The 26,465-nt window shown below is 41.7% G+C and overlaps 1 protein-coding gene and 1 long non-coding RNA gene across 3 annotated transcripts in view; one reads left to right on the plus strand and one right to left on the minus strand.

Moving 5' to 3' along the window:
* GSTCD (glutathione S-transferase C-terminal domain containing) overlaps positions 1 to 26,465 on the plus strand; it is a 71,258-nt gene that overhangs the window by 8,082 nt on the left and 36,711 nt on the right. For both annotated transcript variants that reach the window (XM_072118970.1, XM_072118979.1), the window contains exons 2-5: positions 9,259 to 9,697; positions 13,930 to 14,367; positions 20,013 to 20,264; positions 24,942 to 25,035. In XM_072118970.1, coding sequence (XP_071975071.1) covers positions 9,259 to 9,697; positions 13,930 to 14,367; positions 20,013 to 20,264; positions 24,942 to 25,035 — 1,223 coding nt within the window. The remainder of the gene's footprint in view (positions 1 to 9,258; positions 9,698 to 13,929; positions 14,368 to 20,012; positions 20,265 to 24,941; positions 25,036 to 26,465) is intronic.
* The window catches only part of LOC140071364 (uncharacterized), a 41,323-nt gene continuing 35,589 nt past the window's right edge, over positions 20,732 to 26,465 (minus strand). Inside the window, exon 3 of the long non-coding RNA XR_011849125.1 lies at positions 20,732 to 20,866. This is a non-coding gene — a long non-coding RNA (uncharacterized lncRNA). The remainder of the gene's footprint in view (positions 20,867 to 26,465) is intronic.

The following is a 26,465-nucleotide window of genomic DNA, read 5'->3' on the forward strand; positions in this document are numbered from 1 at the left end:
CGAGCCTGATGAGGATTGAGAGGCTGAGCAGTCGGGAGATAAAGGACATTCTTGTTGTCCGTGTAGATGTAGACCGAATGATGAGCTCCATCCAGAAGATAGCACCATTCCTCCAAAGCTAACTTTATGGCCAGAAGTTCCCGATCACCAATTAATAATTCCTCTCTGTGGCTGAGAAGAAGACGCGGGTGAGGACGGCTCCAGCACCAACGGATAAGGCATCCAACTGGAATGGCTCCTACGTATCGGGCCTTGTGAGAAATGGGCCAGAGGCAAAGGCAGACTTCAGCTTAGTGAAAGCTTCTTCATCCACCGGAGGCCAGAGTCTAGGATTGGCGTTCTTCTTGGTCAGCACCACAATAGGAGATACAAGAGAGGAGAAATGTGGAATAAAATGCCGTGTAATAATTGGCAGAGCCCAGAAATCTCTGTATGGCATGTAGTCCCACTGGGTGAGGCCACTGAAATACAGCTGACAACTTGGCAGGATCCATCTGTAGTCCTTTATCAGAAATTATGTATCCCAGGAACGGAAGACTACTACTGATGAAATTGGCATTTCTCCAGCTTGGCATATAAGTGATTGGCCCTTAGGCGCCTGAGAACTTGCCAGATGCGAATCAGATGAGACACTAGGTCAGGAGAAAACGCCAGAATATCCTCCAAGTAGACAATGATACACATGTAAAGCAAGTCTCTGAAGATATTGTTGACAAATTCTTGGAATACCGCTAAGGCATTGTAGAGTCCAAAGGGCATTACAAGATACTAAAAATGCCTGTCACGAGTATTGAAGGATGTCTTCCACTCATGGCCTTCATGGATGCGAATAAGGTTAAATGCCCCTCGCAGATCCAGCTTGGTGAAAACCTTGGCACCCTGTAAGCAATCAAAAAGTTCAGTGATGAGAGGCAAAGGGTAGCAGTTTTTCACCATGACTTTACTGAGGCCGTGGTAATCAATGCAAGGACAGAGGGAAGAATCCAGCACCAGCAGGGGAAGACGACTTGCAGATGAATACCATCTGCAAATTCTTCTTGATAAAGGCTGACATTGTATACCCGACCTCGGGGAGGAGATGTACCTGGCAGCAGGTCAATGGGACAGTTGTACGGGCAGTGCGGTTGCAGAATCTCCACTTTCTCCAGGCTGGCACAATAGAGGCAGGGGTTCTCTTGTCTTCGTCTGGTACACTTTTGGGAGGTCAGACCACCTGCATTGGTTCCTCTGCAGATGGGCACGGAAGATGGCAGAGGTTGTGTTTGGAAGACTGGAGCCAGGCGGGGCTGACGTCGGGTCCTGACTTGCGGTTGTTCCAGAAGTTTTCTGTCTATCTGTCTGCTTGCCTATCTATCTATACATCTAAAAATGCTGTGCAGCACTGAAAAATAGTACAATCTTAGTGTGGGGTGCCAGCCAACAGAGTAGGACTATACACTATGCGTATGAAATTAAGAAAAAGGCAGCACTCCAATCTATCAGCATGTACATGTCCAGGCATCTTATCCAGCTGTCTTCCACTGCTAATAAGTCATTTAACCCCATTTGTATTTGTCCTTTTTGCTAAATTGAAGATGCCTTGACAACTGGCTGATTCCATAGATTATTAGTTGGTTCTTGAAACTATTAAAGCTCTTTAGATCATTAGCCTAATTCCAAGGTGACACTGCAGCTTCCAATTAGCCATGGGGTGCAGTGAAACCCGGTGACATATTGTTTATGTTCGGAATATATTTTTGCCGTGTCTTGACGGATTAAAGTCTTATTGCTAGAATGTAATTTATATTTTCCTCTTGAGGGTTTTTCAGTGTTTTCCATCTTTTTTTCTGCATTGTGGGTTCTGAACAACATGCGCCGAGGTGGCTCATTAAGCAGCAGGTAAAATTAAGAATCACAGATTAGCGTGGATTTGGCTCGCTGGCTGCTGAATATTCTTAATGTGCTAATAATACCCCAGTGCCTGACAGAGTCTATGTTCTGCTGCTTGGGTCCCTGATTATAATGGGATCAATGTCTGCAAGCTGAGAAAGCTGAGCACATGTAATACTCCAGTATTGTATTATATAGAATCTCATATTTTATCGCCACTTTTGAAATTAATATTGATTATGTTTATAGCTGCACTTTTATTATTACAATTTCTTTGGGGGGGAGGGAGAGGTTGTTTTGACGTAGGGTACATGCAGTGGACAGTACAAGCAAAGTGGATGATTTTTCCCGCGCTGCATGCAACCAATACAAAATAGGTGTTGCATGTCCCCGATTGCTTGTCTTTTGTTGGAAATGAAAATGTGAAAAGTCCAAGCTCGGTTAAATTTTGATTTGTTTCAACACTCTGATTATTCTCTCTGATTATAACAAGCAGCACACCTGCCATGACCATGGACAGTATTTATCCACAGGAAGTATACAATGAAACTTCCTGTTAAATGTCAGCATGAGATAAAGAAAGTACTGTATATGCTCGAGTATAAGCCAAGTTTTTCAGCACAAAAAATGTTCTGAAAAAGCCAAACTCTGCTTATACATGAGTAAAAAAAAAGAGTAAATACTCGCCTTTCCGACGGTATCCCCTGAACTCCCCCTCCCCCCCATAAACTGCCAGTGGCTTTATACTTGGGCAGTGGTTGGCTATATTGGGGGAATGTTGGCCATATACTGGGCCAGGGGGCTGGCCATATACTGGGCCAGGGGGCTGGCCATATACTGGGCCAGGGGGCTGGTCATATACTGTAAAAATATATAATAAATTGTTACAAATAGTTCACTGCAGAATATTTTTTTCATCAGAATTCTAGGAACTATGGAACGTCCTATAAATGTTAGTTCCCGATCTAAGGATTTAAAGTTTTAGACGAGATTAATGTGGATGTAGTGTTTGCTCATGCTTAATAGAGAAGAACTTTCCCTACAGATCAAAAGGCAAGGAATGTCTTCAATCACCTTTGAACTGCTAGAGTATCGTATTTTTTGGACTGTAAGGCGCACAAAAAAACCCTTCGATTTTTTCAGAAATCAAAGGTGCGCCTTATAGTCCAGTGCGCCTTATATATGAACCGTATTTACAGACAACAGCTGCCTTGAACTGTGCACAGGTCTGCCACCTGCTGGTCATTCATCCTTATAATCAGGTGTTCATTATAATCTGGTGCGCCTTATACTGTATATGAACCTAGACATTTTAGCAGGCTTTTATTGAAGGTGCGTCTTATAATCCGGTGCGCCTTATAGCCCGAAAAAGTCGGGAAAACTGGATTAAGGCAGGATTATCCATTGCATGATCTCTCGGTATGCTGCTTTATTTTTCCGCTTGCTTTACTCTGAGTTCATGTTAGTAGCTTCTCTGATGGATTCTATACACTATACATAGAAAATAATATGAAAACTGTTTTCTAACTTTTCAAATTCAGGAATACAGAAACACACACATGAAAAGTACTTTAGGTGAAGAAACCAAGCCTTCATCTTCCCAGAGAAAAGCCTTATATTGAAAGTTCAAATGTTCATCAAAATTGACTGTTCATGAGGCAATTCCTCTTTATCCGGAAATTGTTAGGGATGTTGCTTGTGTGGTTACTGCATTGCCACCAACCAGACTTGAGGTCATCTATGAAGGAGGATCTGACGGAGGTGATACTATTTCTAAGAACCAATCATAGACTCATTAAACAAATGTTATTCAGTACATTTTTGTTGAAAACTGTTTTTCCCCACATAGTGTTTTTCATCTTTACAATGTATTAAAGTTCTAGTTCTTAGAAAGCCTTCTTATTACAGTAAATCACGTAAACATGCCCCGTGTATGTGGGAGTCATAGTTAGGGAAATTGTATAGAAAAATATGTAGGCTTCACATGGCTCCTCCTTCCTGACTCTCTGGCAGTGGCAGCATAGGGTTTGCTGCATTGCATTGTAAATATGTCAGGCTGGCTGGTTTTCTATGTTGCTATCATTGACTATTGTTTGCAGCTTATGATTTTTTAGAATATCTATTGATAAATGTTGAATGTCAGGGTTTCTCTGTTTATTTTGTACTTAAATATTTAAATGGAGACATTGAGAGTAAGGTCTTCTGACACGTATAAATGTCACATCGATGCACGTTTCTAATAGCTAGTCGATGTGTGGTTACTTTATTTCTATGGGTCATTGTGTTTCTTTGTCATATAATAGAATTTGTAACGCTGGGTACACAGTGCCACCTAGTGACAAGTCCAAGATACACATTAACCTTTTACTATTTTGGTCACAGCGTGAAATGATCTGCAAAAATGAATCCCATGAATAAGTCATTGAGCATACTAACATGTTACTGTCTTGGGAAAACTGCGATTTTTCTTGTTGTGGAATTAGGAAGAGCTACAGTTGAGGATCACCGTTTTCCACAGTAGTGAAGATAATTTAGAATGTATAATCATTACTACCATCCCCCTCTCAATTATATAAGTGATAATGTTGTGCACGTGCCTTTTTATATTTCTTTATTTAACAAAGTGGTAACTACTGGATCAACTTTTGTAATTAATCACGACCCCATGCCTTTACCTTGGGGCTTATTCACAAGGATGTGTGTGCAAAAACACATCTGCCTTCCCCCTGTTTTGTGTCCTGATCATAACAGTGATGCTTTATGGAAAACAATAGGAAATGCTCCAAATATTTTTTATTTTTTTTAATGGACCACTGAAAAGTAGTGAGAATAAACACATGGGGGGATTTATCATACATATGATATAAACCCAGCCCCAAAACATCCAAGACTCTATATTTGGTTACATTGTCACTTTTATGTACTGTGCTGTTTCAGGCTGGTAATAGAGTTGGTCCATATGTATGGGTTTGTTATTCTTCCATTACACTGCAGTGCAGTTACTGCATGTGAAGGTTACCCATCCACATTACTTGTTGTTGGGTCCTGTGTGTCCCATTGACATTATGATGTATACTGTCACTATTGACAAATTGTTTTATTTATTTATTTTTTAACTTTTTCAAGTTCTTCAACTAAATAAACCGTATTGAATAATAAACCCTGCGCGCCTATGGCGTGCAAGCCTTGATAAACCTTTCCCATAGACCAAGAATAGTCAATGGGGGAGATGTAATAATGGGAGTCATTTACTAAGGGCCCGAATCACGTTTTACTAGCGGGCTACGGGAATTTTTCCGTTTTGCGCTGATTTTCCCTGAATTGCCCCTTGATTTTGGCGCACACGATCATATTGTGGCGCATCCGTGCCACAATAATTACAATTATTAAAGTTATACTTCTATGGTTGTATTCCAGTAAATATTTTTTTATGTTCTCCCTAAATAACTTTTTAGCTGGTGACAGGTTCCAATAGCATATGCTATGATGATTTTTAAAATCCCTTTGTCAGCATTCTAAATCATTTCAGTAGTTTATAACAGTTTGATTCATATTACCTGGCTCCCCGACAGCAGCATGTGCTGAGTCCCAGGGGTGGGGGCAACTGCAGCTTATGTGTGCCTGTGTCTCCTCATGCGTTCTTACCTTCCTCCACACTATGCCCCTGCATAAGTTTAGAGGAGAGAAGACTAACACACACACACAAACAGACTACAGCTGCCGATCCTCCTGGGACTCTCCACATGCTTCTGGCAGGGACCCAGGTAATGTGAATTAAGCTTATATAATGTACTGAAATGATTCAGAAGGTTATTGGAACCTGTCACCAGCTAAAAACCACATTCCTGGTGAACTGTTCCCTTTAAACATGCCCCATGTATGTGGGAGTTGGAGGTTTGGTTTACCAACTCCACATCCCTGTTCCTGGTGTACATGTTACACATTCACAAAATAAAACATGAACTTAGTCTAAATGACTAAGCGCAATTCTTTGTCAGAAAAGGAGACCATGGCTATGAACTACTGTCTTGATAAATTTCCCCTAAAATCCCCAGGCATACATGGGCCTAAGTGTCAGTTTGGGGTTTAGGTGGATAGAGGACATTTATCATTAAGCATTTTTTTCTGGGACATTATTTTTAGACGGTCTTTGGAGCTCTGCTGCCTGTCACATTGATTATTGTTACCGTTATGTTTTATTTATGCTTCCTAAATCCGGCATCAATGTTGTTCTTGTTTTTTCGTGCTTTTGCAACTTTTTTTAAGGAAAGTCTCATAAAAGTTTCTGTTTTGGGCGTATCTGTTTTTTTTTTCCGAATTCAAGTTGCAGTAAATAAATTTACCCTTACATGGCCTTTCAGACAGAATCTTAAATTGGCAATAATAATTCTTTATTTATATAGCGTACACAGATTACGCAGCGCTGCGCAAAGCATGTCAACTCAGTCCCTGTCCCCAAGGGGCTCACAATCTAAACAACCTAACAGTATGTTTTGGAGTGTGGGAGGAAACCGGAGGACCCGGAGGAAACCCACGCAGACAGGGAGAGAACATACAAACTCTTTGCAGATGTTGACCTGGGTGATATTCGAACTCAGGACCCCAGCGCTGCAAGGCAGAAGTGCTACTCACTCAGCCACATAAGTGCTCTTATGTCTGGGTGGCATGAAATGATCCACAAACTTTTTGGTGTCAAAAAGTAAAAAAAAAGCAAGATGCAATAATTTTGACACCAAAACCAGAAGACTGATGATAAGTCAGTGAGTGTGTGTCAAAAGCATGATGGAAGAATTTTGTGACTTTTTGACACCAAAGCTGCGCCAGAAGACTGATGATAAATCAGTAAGAGTGTGTCAGAATGGTACTGCTTTGTGTTTTTACCAATGAATTTGTTCACCAGTATCAATATGCCCTGCTGTAGGGTGTTAGGTGCACATTTGGTACACAGGAGCATAACCAGGAAATTATCACTGTAGAACACTGTAAGGTTGTGATGAAACAAAAAGCCCAGGCCCACTGATCTGTAGTTTCACTGTCTCTACAGCACTAAGCATGTGGATCTGTGGAGGCGCGTTCATCGGTCTGATCCATTAGCAGCGCTCGTCCCTTCTAAATTCCCCATAAATACTGTGCTGTGTGGCACCGCTGGAATTTAATAAATAATCACCAGTCTTCTCTTATTCTGAGGAGAAATAAACACTGGCAGAGCAGATTGATTTTTTTTTCTTTCTGTATACAGCAGTGGTGAGGCTTAATTTTAAGAATGTATGAAAGACATGGTTTTATATTCCCAGAAACGGAATCCAATTTTAGATAATCCATAGGACAAAGCAGCTGCACCATGTGCGTCAGGCTTTGTATTGATAAGCATGTCTAGAATACATTATTTCAGGGCGGCATAGCTGGCAGGAGCTTTAACACCAAGATTTAAAGGGGAAGTCTCTATCTAGCTTCCTCCTAACCCATTCCCCTCAAAATGTAAGAAAGCATGTTCTGGTACCACTAACCCACTACCTGCTTTACTATTTTATGTTCATTCATTGCTCCAGGAAGCCGAGATTCCTGTTTTATCACACCAATGGAAGGTTCTAAAGAGTGGTAATGTCCGCGTGATTGTCTTCTGAGGTAGGTGCCCACATTTTTGGTGGGTGCAGAATCTTTTGTTTTGAGGAAGGCAGTTTCATCCAGGACATGTATTGCTTCTATACCTTCTGTGCTGTGAAAATCCTTTGATGGGACTACCTGCAAATGAACGTCTGCTGTCCTCGGTCTGCAAACAACTGATCTGTGGTCTTGTCTACAAAAAAAATGGTCAGAACGTCATCCCTATGTCATCTGTGTTTGCAGATTCGCAAATAAAAAAGGAAAGCTGGAAAATGATATCACTAGCCAGTCCTGACCCCTTGAAGGGTCATATGATGTGTTAAATCGAAACTGATCCTTGTAGGGGGCTGGGAAGGGCTTTTTAGAAAAATAAATGTGTACTCTTCTCCTCCCTAGATCCCGATGTTCCGCACCACGGTCTGTCTGATCTGTGCCCCTGCTTGTTTACAGGCGCACGAAAGCTGTGCTTGGGGAGCTTCCGGTCAGCCAAGGTGACTGGCCACGCCCACCCATCCCCATCTCTTAGCACTGTATCAGGCACTGTAATATGGTGACGGTGGGTGTGGCCGGACACCTCGGCCATTAGGAAGCTCCCACAGCATAGGTTCCATGTCCCTGTAAACAAACAGGGCCACCCATCAGAGGGACTGCGGTGTGGAATATCGTGAGCTAGGGAGGAGATGAGAACACATTTATTTTTTAAAAAGCCCAAACCAGCCTGGCTCCTAATTTTTTGGAACTCTTGGACAACCCCTTTTAAATATGGACTGCATCTGTATGGCAAAACATGCTGAAAAGCGTCCCCTTGGATTATACACAAGTCTATTACAAAACCACCTTTAAAAAAACAAAACAAAAACGTATATACTCACCCTCCGATGTTGGCGTGTCCCCTCTTCTTTCTTCCCTGCAGCTCTTCTTCTTTCTTCTGTCATGGATGTCAGCAGCGGCTGCGTCATAGATGTGCCTGCTGGAAGAAAACATGGCCGCGTCCATGAAAGAAGAAGAGCCGCGGGGAAGAAAGAAGACGGGAGGCGCCGACATTGGGGACATCGGGGAGCTGTGCCGACATCGGAGGATGAGTATATAAGTTTATATTTTAGTGCTGGGAGAACGGCAGGCTGTATACTACTGGGGGCTGGCTGTATACTACTGGGGGCTGGCTGTATACTACATGGGCGCAGGCTGGCTGGCTGTATACTACATGGGCGCAGGCTGGCTGTATACTACATGGGGGAAGGCTGGCTGTATACTACAGGGGTCTGATGGCTGTATACTACTGGGAGCTGGCTGACTATATACAACTGGGGGCTTGCTGGCTATATACTTGGGGGGGGGGGGGGCTGTGACCAATTCATTTCCCACCCTCGGCTTATACTTGTGTCAATGGTTTTTCCCAGTTTTTGGTGGTGCCAAAAGTGTGTTTGTGCCATTTATAAAAATATTGTTCTTATCCCATTAATTTTGTAGAAAAATATTGTACACTATCTTTATTCCTGAGGTATGATTATGGAGAGATTTCATGTATATAGTCTATTCTAATACCTTAATGACACTATTTTGAGGGTTAATAAGAGGTTTCACAAGTAAAGGGGACACTATTATCCAATTTGAATGGAATGTGCACTGCCAAATTCTAGCATATGTTTAATGTGACCTATTTACCTGCCCTGCTTTATATGTAACCTTCCACCAGCTTCTTGATGGGTTCCCTTTAACTCTGCATAGAACATGTATGTAATAATTAATGTAATAGTTAAAACACTTTTCTTCTATTTTTTTTAGGTTTTTCACTTCAGTAAATATGAAAGATTCTGAGAGCATAAAGATTAGTGAAGAACAACTATTCCTTGATATTGACCTTCACCATGAGGACACAGTGTTACCTCTTCATACGTCCATTGTACTCTTTTTGATGTCCTATTGTGATTGCAAAGAATTCACAACTTTTCTAGTTGTACCAGAAGTTGACCGCAGGATTCTTGAGGAAAATGTGTTTCCCAGTAACCTAAATGTGTCTGTCATCTCCAGGAAAGATGTTCCAGCAATTGTTCAGAGCTGTCGCCTGCCTGCGGTTATGGATGCATCTGGTGCGTTCTGTAGAGCAGGGCTGGCGGTAGTCCTTAGACACATCATACAGAAAACACACATGACTAATCCCTCCAGGAAGGATGTGCTTGAACTTCTAGGTTTTAAGAAGACCTGCTTGAAAGCTTGTGCCGAAGTAAGTTAGAAGATCTTGAGGATCTAGATGAGTGATAACCAACCTTTTGCGTTGTTTCACATTTCTACAAAACAAAACGGCATAACTTGGATTGTGTGTCACCTCTCCATAATTTTGTGATGAATGTTGCTCTAATAACAAAAATTTATATTTTAATATATTAACTGTATTGGGGTTCAGTGGCAGCACAGTGATGTGTTTGCAGGATTAAGCATCTCTGATTGGGTGTTGCTGTAATACTGAGCGGAAACTGGGGTTTGTGCACTGTCAGGATGGAGAGATTTTAACCCCTTAATGACTTTGCCCTTTTTAGTTTTTCACTTCCATTTTCCACTCCCCAACTTCAAAAATGTATAACTTTTTTATTTTCCGCAAAGAGCTTTGTGACGGCTAATTTTTTGCGTAACGAATTGCACTTCAAAGTGACGGTATTTAATATTCAATGCCGTGTACTTGGAAGCGGGAAAAAAAATTCCAAATGCAGTGAAAATGGTGAAAAAACACATTTGCAACATCTTCTTGTGGGCTTGGATTTTACAGCTTTCACTGTGCGCACCAAATGACATGTCTGCTTTATTCTTTGGGTTGTTGTGATTACGGGGATACCAAATTTGTATAGGTTTTATAATGTTTTCATACATTCACAAAAATCAAAACCTCCTGTTCAAATTATTATTTTTTTTAATTTTGCCAACTTCTGGCACCAATAACTTTTTCATACTTTGGTGTACAGAGCTGTGGGTGGTGTCATTTTTTGCGACTTTTGATGGTGTTTTCATTGCTATAATTTTTAGGACTGTGCAATCTTTTTTTATATTTTTCAAAATGGCTAAAAAAGTGCCATTTTCGACTTTGGGCGCTATTTTCCGCTACGGGGTAAAACGCAGTGAAAAAACGTTACTATATTTTGATAGATCGGGCATTTTTGGACACGTCGATACCTAATATGTATATGATTTTTACTGTTTATTTATATTTATATCAATTCTAGGGAAGGGGGGGGGTGATTTTAATTTTTAGGTTTTTTTATTATATATATATATATATATTTTTTTTTTACTTTTACTCTTTTTCAGACTCCCTTGGATACTCTAACCCTAGGTTGTCTGTACGATCCTAACATATACTGTGGATTTTACTCCCCATTCATTACAATGTGCTGATAAAACGAAGAATGAGTTAAAAAGGAAGTAGCCTCGGGTCTTCGGAAGACCTGAGGCTACCATGGTGACGGATCGCCGCTTCCCAATGACATCATGGGGAGCAAGATGGCGGCGCCCATTTGAAGCCTCCGGCACCATTGCAGGCGGTGATCGCCAGGAAAACAAAGACTTACCGGCTATGGAGAGAGCTCGGCCCGCGAGCCCTCTCCATGCACCGGGACCCCGCTTGCGCCGTACTAGTACAGCGCATGTCGGGAAGGGGTTAAGCAAGCAAATAAAGGCTTCCAGCAGGGTGAAATTTTTGTGGCAGCTTTAAGATAATGGCCGCTGTGTAAGGAGCACACACGCCTGAGATGACTCTCCTATCCCCCCTGTCACTGGAATGGACCTTGGTCCAGTTGTCTGCCACTGACAGGGCAACTGTGGGAGACAGTTCTAGTCTTCCCTGCTGTCTGGGTGCAAGTCCACCAAAAAATTAGAACCATTGGGAGCCGCCTAACTGTCTGGTTTCACTAATAGAGGTAAGATAGCCACCCTTTGTGTCACGCTCTCAGCAGCAAAGTTGCCCTGCCTCCTGTCCCTAGCATGCAGCCAGCAGCCTCCTGTCCCTAGTATGCAGCCAGCAGCCTCCTGTCCCTAGTATGTAGCCAGCAGCCTCCTGTCCCTAGTATGCAGTTAGCAGTCTCCTGTCCCTAGTATACAACCAGCATCCCCCTGTCCCTAGTACACAGCCTGCAGCCCCCTGTCTCTAGTACACAGCCTGCAGCCCCCTGTCCCTAGTACACAGCCTGCAGCCCCCTGTCCCTAGTACACAGCCTGCAGCCCCCTGTATATAACCCCTGCCCTGTCTAATATTTTGGAATATTTCTTTGCTCTTTTTTTTTAGTAGGGGGCACATAAGTTGTATAGTTTGGGTTGTTACATTGTCTATTACAGCATTTTGGACAGGGAATAATGTGGATTTTTTACATATTGGGGGTCACTAAGGGGTTAATGTTCTCCACTATATAAGTTAGTATAGTAGAGTATAATACAAGCAATGACTATATATTTGAGGCTTGTGTATTAATGAGCTTGTTCTTTAATGACAAGCTGCTATATGTATATACTTCACATATATACTTTCCCACATCTATAGTAGATACTGGTACACCACATTTAGTCAGTTTTAGATACTAGGAATATGGACCTGTGTGTGTAATATACTGCACTTGCTTATATAGGAGACATCTGTTATCTTAGACACGTTTGGAAAGGTTAATCAGCTTTCCTCAACTAGAAATTGTTTAATATGAGTCGCCCATGACCATCACATCTCCGTTGAATGGGCTACCATATAATACACATTCACATACACAACCCATAAGTACACACATGCTAGTCTGAGTGACATGGATTTTATTCTGAAAACATCACAATCTTGGAATCTTCTCATTAGGATAATACTTTCTTGAATTCCATTTAATTAAGATTCCTCGTGTTGAAGAATTGCTTGTGCCAGCAAGTTTACCCCCTCCTGTAGGTGATTGTGCATTTCATGATCTATTTGCAGAGACATTGTGATTTGGTAGGTGTTTATATATGTGATGCCAGCAGGTCCTGCAGCGTCCATGTTCATGGATACAGATATCGGCAGACATGTTGGAACAGACATTCCCTGCGCTGTGGAAACTCTACCTTAATTAACCTCCAATTATGTCTAGTGTGCCGTGTCAGGTACTAATCTCTGCAGAATGTAGGAAGATATGTTATGTCTCACATCTTAGCATTAGATTTCCAAGAATGCATCCCTTTCTATTAAGACGGGCTTGTCAAATGTTTGTTATTGTAACATGTCAGGGGCTGACTTTATGTGAAAATGTTTCATAGTATATATTTTTTTTAATGTCTGGATAACAATGGTTTCGTTATCCGTGTTCAGGGATAATGCTCCAAGACTTCCTACAAGTGGAGCAGTGGAAAGAGAGTTTTACATTCCATCACCCAATAGGCTGTGGCTTACATTTGCTTCTTAGTTGGGTGATTGGGGGAAACATTAAAGGGGTATTCTCATCTGGGCATTCACATTCAGTTTCATTAATTTGCCATATATAAACATTTCTTCAATTAGATGTTATTAAAAAAAATTTCCAGAGTGAAGATAATTTCTCATAAATGTAGTCATATGGTCTATAAAATTGTGTCCCTGGATACGGCCACCTCTGCTGGAGTGGATACACAAAGAAACTAAAAGTTTTTGTATGTGATATGTCCAGGAGTTACGGCATATTTTACAGCCCTCCTGTAGTAATGATTGCTGAAGACATGTGATCAGGCAGGACTAAATAGCGCATGTTTGGCCAGTGCTGCCAAAATGTGATGTGGTCGTTTCCGAGGAAGCTGATTTCTAAAGGCCAACATGGCTACATTTATGAGAAATTATCTTCACACAGGAACATTTGTTTTAATGACATCCAATTGAATAAATGTTTACTTATGGCAAATGAATTTAGTTAAATGTGAATGTCCAGATGGGAATACCCCTTTAAGCAAAACAGTTAAAACGGGTATATAAAATTTATGAAACATATAGCCGGTATAGCACCACAGCCCTTAAAGGGAACCTGTCATCAGGAGCCCTTTTTCTGGCTCCCCCATTTCCCCATGCGTCATGCATCAATTTCAAATAGGTGGGATATGCGTGTTTTTTACATTTTTAAATAAACACATGACGGGGCAGATTTCCAAGAGTGGGGCGAAACCACTCCCCACTGGCCACTCCCAGGGGACATGGGACACGGCTCTGCAGAGAGTGAGGTAAACTTTCATCTAATTTGTCTTTTTATCGGAAAAAGCCAGTTGTATTATAAAAACTCTTTGGCAATGTGTACACTATTCTCTATGGGTACATGAGGAGCCAGAAAAAAGGCTCCAGGTGACAGGTTCCCCTTAATCTTCCCTAATAGAGCATTTCTTTAGTAGGTAGAGTGGATATTGGCTCCCCCTCATCTATCTACTCCTGGTCACAATACTGTTACTACAGATGCATGTATATGTGGATTATGAGTTGCTGTCATCTGCTCTTTGTAGGTTAGTCAGTGGACCAGGCTCTGTGAGATCAGCATACCTTTTGCTGTTGAACAATTTCTGAAAGAACCTTGTGCCATCATTCCCTCAGAAGTTCTAAAGCTTGAAGGAAAGCTGGGTGAGCCGGTCAGAGTCCACAATGATGATAAAATACGTCGGCAAAAGATGCAACAGGAAATTAAGTCCAATAAGACCGATGAAAGAAAAGAAGTACAAGGGGCAACTTCTCAAAACAGCCTTCAAGAACCTTCTAGCCTGGAATTAACAGCTGCTTTGTCCAAACTTAGTGTTCAAGATGTGCCACCAAAAACTACAAGAGAACCTGCCCACATCAGGAAGACAAAGACTTCGGACCTCCCATCTCTGGAGCATGTTTTTGCTGAGGGTCTTTATTTCACTCTGACTGATGTTGTTCTGCTGCCTTGTATCCACCAATTCCTGGTAAGAAACGAATTTCTTCTAATCGTAGAATACAATTTGTAATGTATCATTTATGCATAACATTATCAAGTATGCATGAATTTAGGCCACTAGTGTAATTTTCAAAGTATCATATTAGAAACGCATCAAGAAAGCCACATTTGATTTATGCATGAGTTTGGTTGAAATCCATGTGTTTTTCACACACGTTTTTCCCAATTCATTTCAAAATGCTATGCAATTGCATTGTGTGATCCAAGCCGTACTTGATGCAAGGGGAAATGCAGTAAATGTTCAGGGAATATTAGCTGCAATGCTAGGTTCCCATGTACAGCCCGTATAACCCTTGGGCACCAGCCACCAAGAGAAAAAGCATAGCAAAAACTGGACACCTATATAAGGCTAAATACACACTGCCGTGAGCCCGCCGCACCGTAGCACGGCGGGCACACGGCAGCGCGGGGAGAGGAGGAGGAGGTGAGCGCAGCTCACCCCCGCCCCTCTCCATAGAAACTAATGGCGCACGGCGCCGTAATACGGGGAAAGATAGGACATGTCCTATCTTTCCCCGGGCTACGGAGCGGTACGGTGCCGCACGTGTGCTGCACCGTACCGCTCCCGTACAGGGCCGTGAGCCCATAGGAGTGTATGGGGGACGTATATCGGCCGTATATACGTCGGCCGTATATACGTCCCCCATACTGTAGTGTGAATGTAGCGTAACACAGCACATTCCCTGACCAGCTGAACTTATAACTAGTCACTAACTTTTCAGCAAACTCTGCATAAATCAGTTTTTTGTGGGTTCATAGCGAGCCATCATGAAAAAATACCATATTTCATTATATTCTCTTTTCAGTATATCGTATGAATAACCAGACCCACTATGGTTAAAGTACACTAGGCGGCCTGGAATAAAAGTTAAAAAAACAAAGTTTTGAAAAATATATAGAAAGAAGAATAATAAATAAAATTATACATATTAGGTATCGCCATTTCCCAGAATGCCTGATCTATCAAAATATAAAAACAGTTATTCATGTCAGTGAACCATGTAGCAGAATATAATGTAAATACCTGAGTTTGGTATCTTCATGATCGAGCCGACCCAAAGAATTAAGTTGAGATGTCTTTTGGACACACCGTGAAAGCCGTACAATCGGAGACCACGAGAAACTAGCGTTTTTTTTTTTTACAATCGCTTTATTGGTAAAACAGTCAGAGTTACAAAACCAATAACATTAGCTCAAGAACATCAAATAAAGCCCTATACCTACTGTACACAGTGTATGCCATACTGTGTTTCACCTAAAATAAGACCGTGCCTTATATTAATTTTTGCTCATAAAATTGTGCTAAGACTTTTTTTCAGGGGATGTTCTATTTTTCCATGAACAAGAATTCATAATTATTGTTGAACAAAAAAAATCTGCATTATTAGCACACTAAACCTATCTACAAAAAAGCCATTCCAACCAGAAAAATTATGAAGTATAATTAATCTTTATTACAAACCAAATGACAAACACTTTAAAAGCAACAAGAACAGGCTGGTCACATAGAAGGGAAAGCGGAGACACTACACAAAATCAGACGAATCTTGCAGGGTGATGCATGGGGATGGGTGCTACCCTCCTAAAGGGAGGTGTGCCTGAGGAGATATGCTATAAATCCAAAAGGGGGAGTAGTCCTAAAATCAATGTACAATGTTTAAGGTGCATAGTGCCTGTACATCTCAATAGGGGGCAGACGAAGGCTAGCGCCGAAACGCGCGTCGGGGCTTCTGTGTCAGACGGCAGGCGAACTTACTACAATGGGTATGTGCAATATGATTACTTTACCGCTATCATGACAAATATACTTGCTTACCTTTAGAATAGGACATATAATAGAGCTGTCTTATGTGTTCCATGATAAGCTTTAATGAAATGTGTGCTTTTAGATTTAGATATGCCCCCTATTGGGATGTACAGGCACTATGCACCTTAAACATTGTACATTGATTTTAGGACTACTCCCCCTTTTGGATTTATAGCATATCTCCTCAGGCACACCTCCCTTTAGGAGGGTAGCACCCATCCCCATGCATCACCCTGCAAGATTCGTCTGATTTTGTGTAGTGTCTCCGCCTTCCCTTCTATGTGACCAGCCTGTTCTTGTTGCTTTTAAAGTGTTTGTCATTTGGTTTGTAATAAAGATTAATTATACTTCATAATTTTTCTGGTTGGAATGGCTTTTTTGTAGATAGGTTTTGTGTTTATTGAAGTCAACCATGATGTATATGTAGGAGTCTACCACAACAGTGGAATATGAGAAGGAAACTTAGGGAAATACAGATTTAAATGTTTATGCTACATGCCACCATACTCCTTCCACTGTATGTATATGTGTGCAGCTGCACTACTAGTACTAATTATTAGCACACTGTAGTCATGCTATTTCAAACATCATCATGCCCAACAAAAATTTCTTGTGATTCTATTTCCATCATCATTACCAGGTTATGACTCCTTATGACTCTCCAAACCATCCTTTCCCCTACTTTTTTCCCTATTTCCCCCCCCTAATCCCCCTCCCTGCGTACCGGGGATGCACAGCCAATGCCAATGGAGTTTCAGAGTGTTTGGCGGTTGCTGTAGTGAATCGGTAGCAGACTCAAGCATGTAGGCCGGGACCAGCAATCTTGAGGGCAAAGGCTCCCAGAAGACGCCACGTGCTGAGGCTCCCGCGTTCCGGCATCCCCAGCATTCTCGAAGCTTGCAGAGATGTGACCACCTCTCTAGCAGCGACTATCCCGTGGCCCAGCACTCCAGAAGCATTGAGGAACCCCTGGTGCTTGCCCAACTGCATCCCACAGCAGTCCTGAACAGCAGGCGACCCCGCCTGCTCACTGCCCGGAGGACACCCACCGGAGCAGCATAGCTGAGGGCCCGTCGCTAGTGTGGTGCCCTGTGCACTCTGTGTTTTGTCGGCCTGTCTGCACAGACGACGACCCTCCAGTGGGTGCATCTGACCGCCAATATCCACTGGCACACTGGATACCCCTGTGCTACAGCCCGCGCCTCCATGCTTCAGCCCCAACATGGTCGTTGAGTCACAGGTATTTCTACCTGGAACCTCAAAAGTGGAGCACAGAGTCTGTGTCTGAGACCCAGCAGTACCCTCAAGAACTCAAGTACCCATACGCAAAGGATCTGAATCTGCAGGTGGTAAGGCCTTCACTGCACTCCTGAGGCCTTCACCATGCACCTGTTGAAACCCAAATCCCTGCAGCACTAGACACCACCACCAGGCACAGGTGATGCTCAGAGATGCCACAGCCCATGACCCCATTCATACCACCATGCGTCTTGATTTCAGGTGCACCAGAGCGCCAATACTATGACTGCACATTCTACCTGCTCCTGATGCCAAAATGTGAGTTCTGGTTCCCCTCCACTCCACCACTTCTCCGCTTAACCCTATTGCATCTTGTCTCATTCACCCACGTGTATCATCACTGAACGGGAGTGGATACACTGTATTCAGTGGCTCGAGGTTGTCAGCCAGGTAGCTTAATGTGCTGGCACAATGTCACCTCAGCAGCAATGGACAGTGTCCCTCCTTACCAACGCTGGTTTCACTGCTGCCCAGAACACTGTAGTAGCTGTTTGTAACCTTTAGTATTGTCTTTGTCTTTATTGTATATATGTAAATTATAACATTAAGCAAGTAAACAACAAGCAAGGAATCTAAGGCTACATTCACACTAACGTATGGAGGACATATATACGGCCAACGGATATACGGCCGATATACGTCCTCCATGGATGTCAATGGGCGCACGGCGCCCTACGGAAGCGGTACGGTGCAGCACACGTGCGGCACCGCACCGCTCCTTACCCGGAAATAGATAGGACCTGTCCTATCTTTTGCCGTAATACGGCGCCGTGCGCCATTACTTCCTATGGAGAGGGGCGGGGGTGAGCTGCGCTCACCTCCTCCTCTCCCCGTGCACTGCAGTTGCCCGCTACGGTACGGTACGGGCGGGCAATGGCAGTGTGAATATAGCCTTAGTCTGTGTAACATGTATACAACTCTATCTAACCGTGCTGCATCCCTATCTGTTAATATGCCGAGCACTGTGTACAAAAGAATTTCCCCCCAGGGGATTAATAAAGTTGTATTGTATCATATTTTGAGGGAAATGGGGTAGAAAACAAGGAAGGCCCAGTAACCCCTCCCTAGTTAATTCCAGATGTCAGAACCACAAGATATTGCCAACATGCTATCACATGTAATTATGTAATCGGCCATGTATCATCATATAAGTTATACCGCCCATAACTCCTCCTTGTGTCTACCTCAGAAACTCCCATCAAATGGACGTGTATTAATAAAGATGTTTGGGTGAGGTCTTTGGAGATTTTCCTTAAGATGCAACAAATGATGTCTGCGTCTTTATTGTCGGCCGTTACATAATTTAATCTACCTGTTAAGCATTACTCTAACAACTGCAAACATTAAACAGGGTATCTGGGGAAGAGTACCAGGAGCCACTGAGAAATCGTGAGAGAGTGGTCAGCCAACCATCGTATAGCAATAGCCATGCAAGCTAAAAACGGTACTTCCTTCAGAAAAATAGCGTCATAATGAGACCAATCGTCTTCCGGGCTATAACCTAATAGGCACAAGGTGTTGAAGCTGGGACTGGTTTATTCACAATATCAAATAAGAGAGAAACTACTTCCCTCCAGAATGCAGCCACATAGTCACAGGTCCATAGGAGATGGATGAAGTCAGCATGAATCCTAACACCGGTGACATCAGTCCTCCGCAAGGAGAAACATTCACAGTAAGACCGGCATTGCAAGTCAGCTTGATGAGTTAACCCTCGGTGGGACCAAAAATGGAGTGATGCAGCTGACAATTTCTTGGCATAGTTGGTTTAGGTCTTCTTTAAGGAGTTGACCTACTTTAAGCCATATGTTCATGAAGTCTATGTAGCGGTTATTTGTTTTTTTTCTATAGTAATACATAGTAGATGAACTTGAAGGTGACGGAATGATATTTGCCTGCAAGTGATGACTTCATCCCTTTATTCATAGACTATCAGATGACAGGGAGAGCTCCTTTGGTTATCTCACCATGACATGGGTAGACACGTCTTCTGTGAAGACAAAGCTGTGCAGACACAGAGGCTCCATAATTAACGCCGATAACTTCTCTAATAATTAGTGGTTTCTGATTTCAGATGCTCAGACTACTGTCATGGTGATGTCACATGCTCAGACTTCTGTCATGGCCATCAAGATTTCCACACGCATGTCAACCATTTTATCTGTAGCAGGAATGGTACAAAATATATTGTTTGTTTTTCAATTTACTGTCTGTATCAATTTGGTTTTCTAGATCTCTGCTTGCTATAGGAAGCTTCTATGTTTACTTCCAGTAGATAGAAATCTGTCACCAGCTCATTATTACACACGGCTCTTTTTACTCTTTGTGATACTAATGAGCCATGCACCTGTGTGACACCACATGACCTTAGACAAGTAATTATCCACCGGACGTAGAAGCTTTCTATAGAATGACAGCAAGCAGAGATCTAGTAAACCATGAGGAATTATCTATGTAAATGAGAAATGTTGTACATTGGGTAAAAAGTTTCAAATGTTTAATTTTAGGTATCACTCCAGAAAGTATCTCGAGACAAGATTTATGAACTTCCTCTAATAACTGGATGGTATGAACGGGTCCTCCAGGTTCACAGCGTGCAGAAGGCAGCTGCTGCTACTAATATCGAATTTCTTCACTTTCCTCACATGAATACCCGACACCAAGAGCCATCAGTATCATCCAAAACAGAACCGCAAGAAAAAGAAGTTCCGGAATGCCATTTTCTTGGAGGCCCCAGACCAACTATGACCAAGCTGAAAGTAAGATCTTTGAAATGGGACAATAAAGTCAATCCTTTTTTGCATAATGTTTATACATGCTTTCATTTATTTTCTATAGCGACAGAAAATTATTATCCCTGCTCCTGTACACGTTTAGAGTGCACACGTTTTAGGGATGCGTTTTTAAACGCCTGATTTTGAACACATCCGTTTTATTTGTCATCATGCGTTTGGCTGCTATGAAGTGTAACCAGCTGTGAAATTGTTAGCGCAGCTGCTTACACTTTCAGCAATGAAGAAAATCTTCAAAGCAGCCAAACACGTGGTAACATGTAAAATGAATCCCCAAAACGCCACGTGTGAATGCACCTTCGGTTTTTAGACGCCCCCGCCATACACAGATTCCTAACTCTGGGGTTAATAAACACTCAAATATTCTTAGACTAAAAACAAAATAGGTAAAGGCAGGGAGTGTCATATAAAATAAGTGACCTTACTCACCTGCCTGATTTTGTAGTGTTCCTGCTCTGCTTCCTTAGTGCAATGGTGGAAAAACTGATGATTCTGCTCTTTAGGTGATGAGTCTCTCCACCAATTCCTGTCTTTGTGAATGTGGAGAGATATCTGATATATACATACAGCTAAATCAAGAAGGAAAGAGGGGACAAAACAGAACAGGGAAGAATTTTCCTTTAGAATTGGTATATTACACTTTTCATCACTGACACTATTTATTTATACAATAAAAGAAAAATTTGGCTTGAAAGTCTAATGTAGAACACTTTTGCCTATTATCTTGATTACCTATGTACAGTAGTTTCTTTGTTATCCTCCCCAGTTTAGCCTGGCTCTGCAGTAGCTGTGTCTCCTGGCTATGCAGATTTCTCTTATGATCCATATAGTTTTTAACAGATACAGATTGAAAGACAGGAGCGGATGCTGCTCCCTGCTTCCATAGGAGTATGGAGGGGGATGTCATGTGACAGTGTTCTCTGTGTGTAACTGAGACTAGTAGCAAAGCTGAGTGTGTTCAGTGCTTTGGTACAAGATCTCCCCTGTTCCTCCATCCCACTCTGTGAGGACTGGAGCAGAATTTTCTGGCCATGTGTAACATTCATGCTCCAATATCTCTTTGTATCTAAGTACTCCAAGCAGTAAATCCAATATGGATGTATATAACATGGAGATCACCCCTGCAGAGACTGATAACCTAGAAACAAAGGTTATCTTATTAGTGGACAGAGGGCATTACCCCACCAGGAAATTCCATTTGGAAGGCATGCCTAATTTGTAGGTATCTAAAGAAGGAGGAGGGGATCTCAAACGCTTTATTTCTAGGAGAAATAAATTGTTATTTATTTCAGAATTGTTATTTCTTGAAGAATGCAAGTATTTATTAAGACTGACATATCAGGAGGCGAAGCACATCCACTTTAAACATGATTTTGGATTCAGAAGTGTTTTCTGACCTGTACATTCAGAAGTTGTGTGCCTTTGTTTGGTAAAATAACAGATCCTAGGCATCTGCTAATGAAGTCAATGTGCTGCCTGCATTCCATGCTCTCTTCTGATGTACTTTTTGGATGAAACTTGAAAAGCGGTAATATAAATATTATATCAGAAAAAGGAAATGTTAATACTAGAAACATTGGCTGTGTAGTGGTGATCCGATGATATAGTGGTCAGTGCAACCTTCATAACTGGGGCTGGAAGGATTAGAAAAACATTGACATTGATTTAGTACAGTTACTTTCATGCCTGCATTCCACTCCCAAGAGTTTTAGTGGGCAGCAAACATTTTTAACCCCTTACCGCCAACAATGTTATAGCATCATAAAAAGGATTAATAAATCTGACAGGAGCTCTTTATTAATCTTGATGTCATCCTTTGTTGTGTTATCTCCATCAACTCCAATCCAAAATTAATATTTTCAAAGTTCCACACGACTGTACATCTCCTCTAAGAAAAAGCCACCATTCAGACTGGAAACGCTTACTCTTTATCCTCTTCACACTTAAAATCTGCTCCTCAACAGTGTTTGCTATAGAGGAAAATTGAAGTACACATAGCGTGGTCTGTTGCTTCTAATAAAATACCTTTTTTTTATCATATACTCACAAACAAAAGTGTTTAAAATGTGCATATAAAAAATTCCATGAGGACGCCAATCTCTCATGCCCGACCCTGGGTTTCGCTTGGACGGCTTCTTCCGGGGCATGTTATAGCAATGTTATACCATGTCGGCATATTGCAGCAAAGCCCATTGCAAACATCACCAATCCGTGCAGGTGTTAAACTTTTAAATCTTGGAGGGGATCGTTGCTCCCTGAGACGTCATGGAGGAGAGAAGAACCGTCACCATAACAGCCTGGAGTCTATATAGGACTCCAGGACCTGTCATGTATGCAGATGTGTAACAGTGTCACAGATCTGTGTCGGTGGCACACTCTTTCTGATCAACAGAAAATCTGCCAGAATCTACAATACTGCAGTTTATGGTAGGAGTGCTCAGACCACCTTGAGTTAAAGGACCCCAGGGGGTCTAAAAAAACAGTAAATAAAGTAAAAAAAAAAAAGAAAAAAAGTTTAAATCACCACCCTTTCCCTAGAACTGATTTAAAAGGTCTGTGGTGTCCTGGAGGAAGTTGGTGGTATTTCTCTCTAGTGGTTTAAGGATACCCATTACCCATCTTGAAATTTTTTCAGTGAAGGTTCCCACACCGGAAATGATTGGTCTCCCTGGGTTCCCTGGTTTGTGAATTTTGGGATTTATATAGAATACTCCTGTTTTGGGATTCTCGGGGATTAAGTCTAGAAGGTTTGCAGAATCTGTAGACAACTCTCTAATGACTTTCCTCAGTATTCTTGAGTTGGGTCCTTATTCAATTTGATGTATTATTGGCTGTCAGTGAGCTCTCTATTGAATTCTTTCATGTAGTTAGATGTATTCATCAGGATTGTGTTGTTTCTCTACTATTGAAGTTTGTATAACCTGTCTAAAAGTGTCAATGTAATGGTCCACCAACCTCCCGATCGTCTCAGTGGCAGCCTCGGGGTTCAGGCTGACTGTTCTAATACATTGCCATACAAGTATGGTAGTGTATAGTGTATTAATTTGAACAAGTGATCAGATGATCACTTGTTCAAGTCCCAGAGGGGGATAAAACACAGTGTAAAAAAACTATAAAAAAAAAGTCTAATAAAAAAAATTTGTTTAGACAAAATAAAAGTCCCCTAAATGCCCCAAATAGTTTAAAACTCCCAAACACAATAAAACGTGAAACTCACCACACAAACCGCACATATATGGTATCGCTACGTCCATAACAACCCGTACTGTAAAATAAAATCATTACTGAATCGGAATGGTGAATGCCTTAAAAAAAAATTAAAAAACTAAGTAAAAATTATGATTTTTGCGCATCCAACCAAACAAAAAATAACATAAAAAGTAATCAAAAAATCACATATACTCCTGCATGATACCAATAAAAAGTACAACTCATCCCACAAAAAATAAGCCCTAAAACAGGTCAACCAACAAAATAATAAAAATATTACGCTGCTTAGGAGACAGCAATGCAAAATCAAGCGATTTTTCTCTCGAAATGATTGTAGTCAAGTCAAACATAAAAAAGTTATGTTCTATGGGTTAGTACGGTTATGGCAATATCCCATTTATATAAGTAACATGTTATCTATGCTATTAGGTATATAAAACACAAAAAACGTAAAAATCAATTCCTGAATTGATTTTTTTTTTTCTTGCGACCCCCCCCCCCCAACCCCAAAAAGGTTTTGTCGTATTGCGCCCCCAAATATGGTGTTACTGCAATCCTTGATGGGTCTAGTTGTGATCACATGTGGGATATTACTGTATTCATGAGAAACTGCGTAACAAATGATGGGGTGCATTTACTTCTTTAACCCCTTCTTAAAATAAAAATTTAGGGGCCAAAACAAGGTTTTTTTTACTGACACAAGCCAATGTAAATACTTTCTATAAATCATCCATGGTGGTAAAAAGCTCAATATAAACCTTGATAAATTCTCTGGGTGGTGTAGTTTCCAAAATAGGATCATTTATAGGGTGGGGTCACTGTCATCAAAAGCAACAGGAATTTCTTCAACTGCCTAACATGGTACAAAACTATTTTTCTTGTGACACATGGATGACATAACAACACATGAATGACACCTTCATCTGTTTGTCCATCATATGACCACGGTTTTTAGACCCAATGGGGCACATTTACTTACCCGGTCCAGTCGCGATCCAGCGGCGCGTTCTCCGACGCTGATTCTGGTCTGCCGGGATTCACTAAGGTCTTTGCGCCCGATATCCACCAGGTGTCGCTGCTGCGCTGATGTCCGCCGGAGTTCACCTTCTTCTCCTCAGTGCATGTAAGTGCTGATCTTGCGACACAATTTTTTTTTTCCGAATCCGTTGGTTTGTCCGACGCCCACGCCCCCCGTTTTCTGTTGTGTAAAAACGCCGGCGCCAAAATCCGGTCGCGTGCGCCAAAATCCCGGGCAATCCAGGGCAAAACGGAAATCGCCAGGAAACCCGACAAAAGTGCGCGATTCGGACCCTTAGTAAATGAGCCCCTCTCATTAGTATCTAGTATGTTTCTAGTATTTCAATCCTGTTACAGATTCTTGAACAATATTGCATATTTGTCCATTTTTTGTAATACTTGATCTTTCTTTTTCAGGATCATGGGGTTGAGGCAGACTTTTCTCCTCATCCATGCCCAACTCAAACTATTGACTGGGGAAGTCTTCCTGCAGCAGTAAGTCCAGCAGAAGGTCAGTACTCTTCCTTCTAACTCTCAATGCAACCTATGAGAGTGGCTGGTATTATAGCTAACACACACTAAATTATTAAAGGACACCTGTCATCAGGTCTGTGTCACTTGTCCTGTCACTACTACCTGTTGGAGCAGCTCACAAGGATCCATCCCAACCTTTATCTAGTTATTTCATACATTATTCATTGTAAAATCATCTATTTTTTATCATGTAAATTAGGCTGGTCACATGGTCAGAGGCAGTGATGTCACCCCTGTTACCCCTCCCCTCTTCTCCCCCTGCTCATGTCTGTGTGTAATGTATAGTAAAGCATGGCTAGTGTGTGTGCTGCATCTGCTGACATGCTGCATCCTCCTAATAAACAGGTGAGAGACACAGACATCAGCTACACAAGTACCTGACATGTTCTGCTGTAACATGGCTGCAGCCTGGAGCTGTTGTATCTCTCCTAAACACACACACATGCACACACAGGCTGCAGGGGGTGTGGCCACCAGCACCAGGAAGCACATCATTATACAGCCTCACATCATTATACAGACTGTCAGTCATGCACTGGGGGTGTGGCTGTGCCTCCCACTCATGAATAAGCTGGACAGCTTGAATATGCTAATGCTTCATTGGACATTTCACAGGTCATTTGCATACAGCTTTAGGACCTCATTGCTTAGGTTTACAGGCATGTAGAGGGACAATGAAGGGATAGAGGCAATGCTCTCTAATGGCAGTTTATGAAAATATATTTAGTTTAGGGGGGTTATTTTGAATGACGGGTTCTCTTTAAGGCCCTCTGGGTCATTTCATTGCCACTGCATATTTTAATGTGCTCTTTCTTAGGAATGACACAAATTATATAAATTTGGCTGTGAGTATACGGTCTTTATTATTTTTGGAGCCCCACAGCCACAAATAGAACAATTGTATTTCCAGGCAACACTTTTAAAATTTTGTTTAGAAATGTATAAGTTCCCACAAATATAGTGCATTTTCAGTTGTTTTTCCATAGCAGATTTCTGCATTGTATGTAAGGGATAACTTTCAATCACATACACACGACAATTCTAGTATACGAAAAAGAAAGGTCAGTCTCCAAGATTCGTTAAAAACGAGACTTCAGTTTCATAGTCTGACAATGTACACGATACAATGGATATGAAATTGTCTAACCAATTTCAGACCAAGCTGGTCTTTAATCAAAGATTTTGACTAGTTTGGTCTGAAACATGTGAGGCTAAACCTTTTATTCATTGTATGTTCATTGTCCGATTATGAAAATAAAACTGAAGTCTTGTTTTTAATGAATATTAGAGACTGACCTTTTTTTTCATTTTTGTGCATGGGAGGAGTTGGAGTCTTTGTTGTTGATCGTGCATCGGGGAGGTGAGCTGACTGCTTTTGCTATTCATTCCTTGACTACAATTCGAGGG

Source organism: Engystomops pustulosus, chromosome 1 (assembly GCF_040894005.1).
Source record: "Engystomops pustulosus chromosome 1, aEngPut4.maternal, whole genome shotgun sequence".
Taxonomy (NCBI): domain Eukaryota; kingdom Metazoa; phylum Chordata; class Amphibia; order Anura; family Leptodactylidae; genus Engystomops; species Engystomops pustulosus.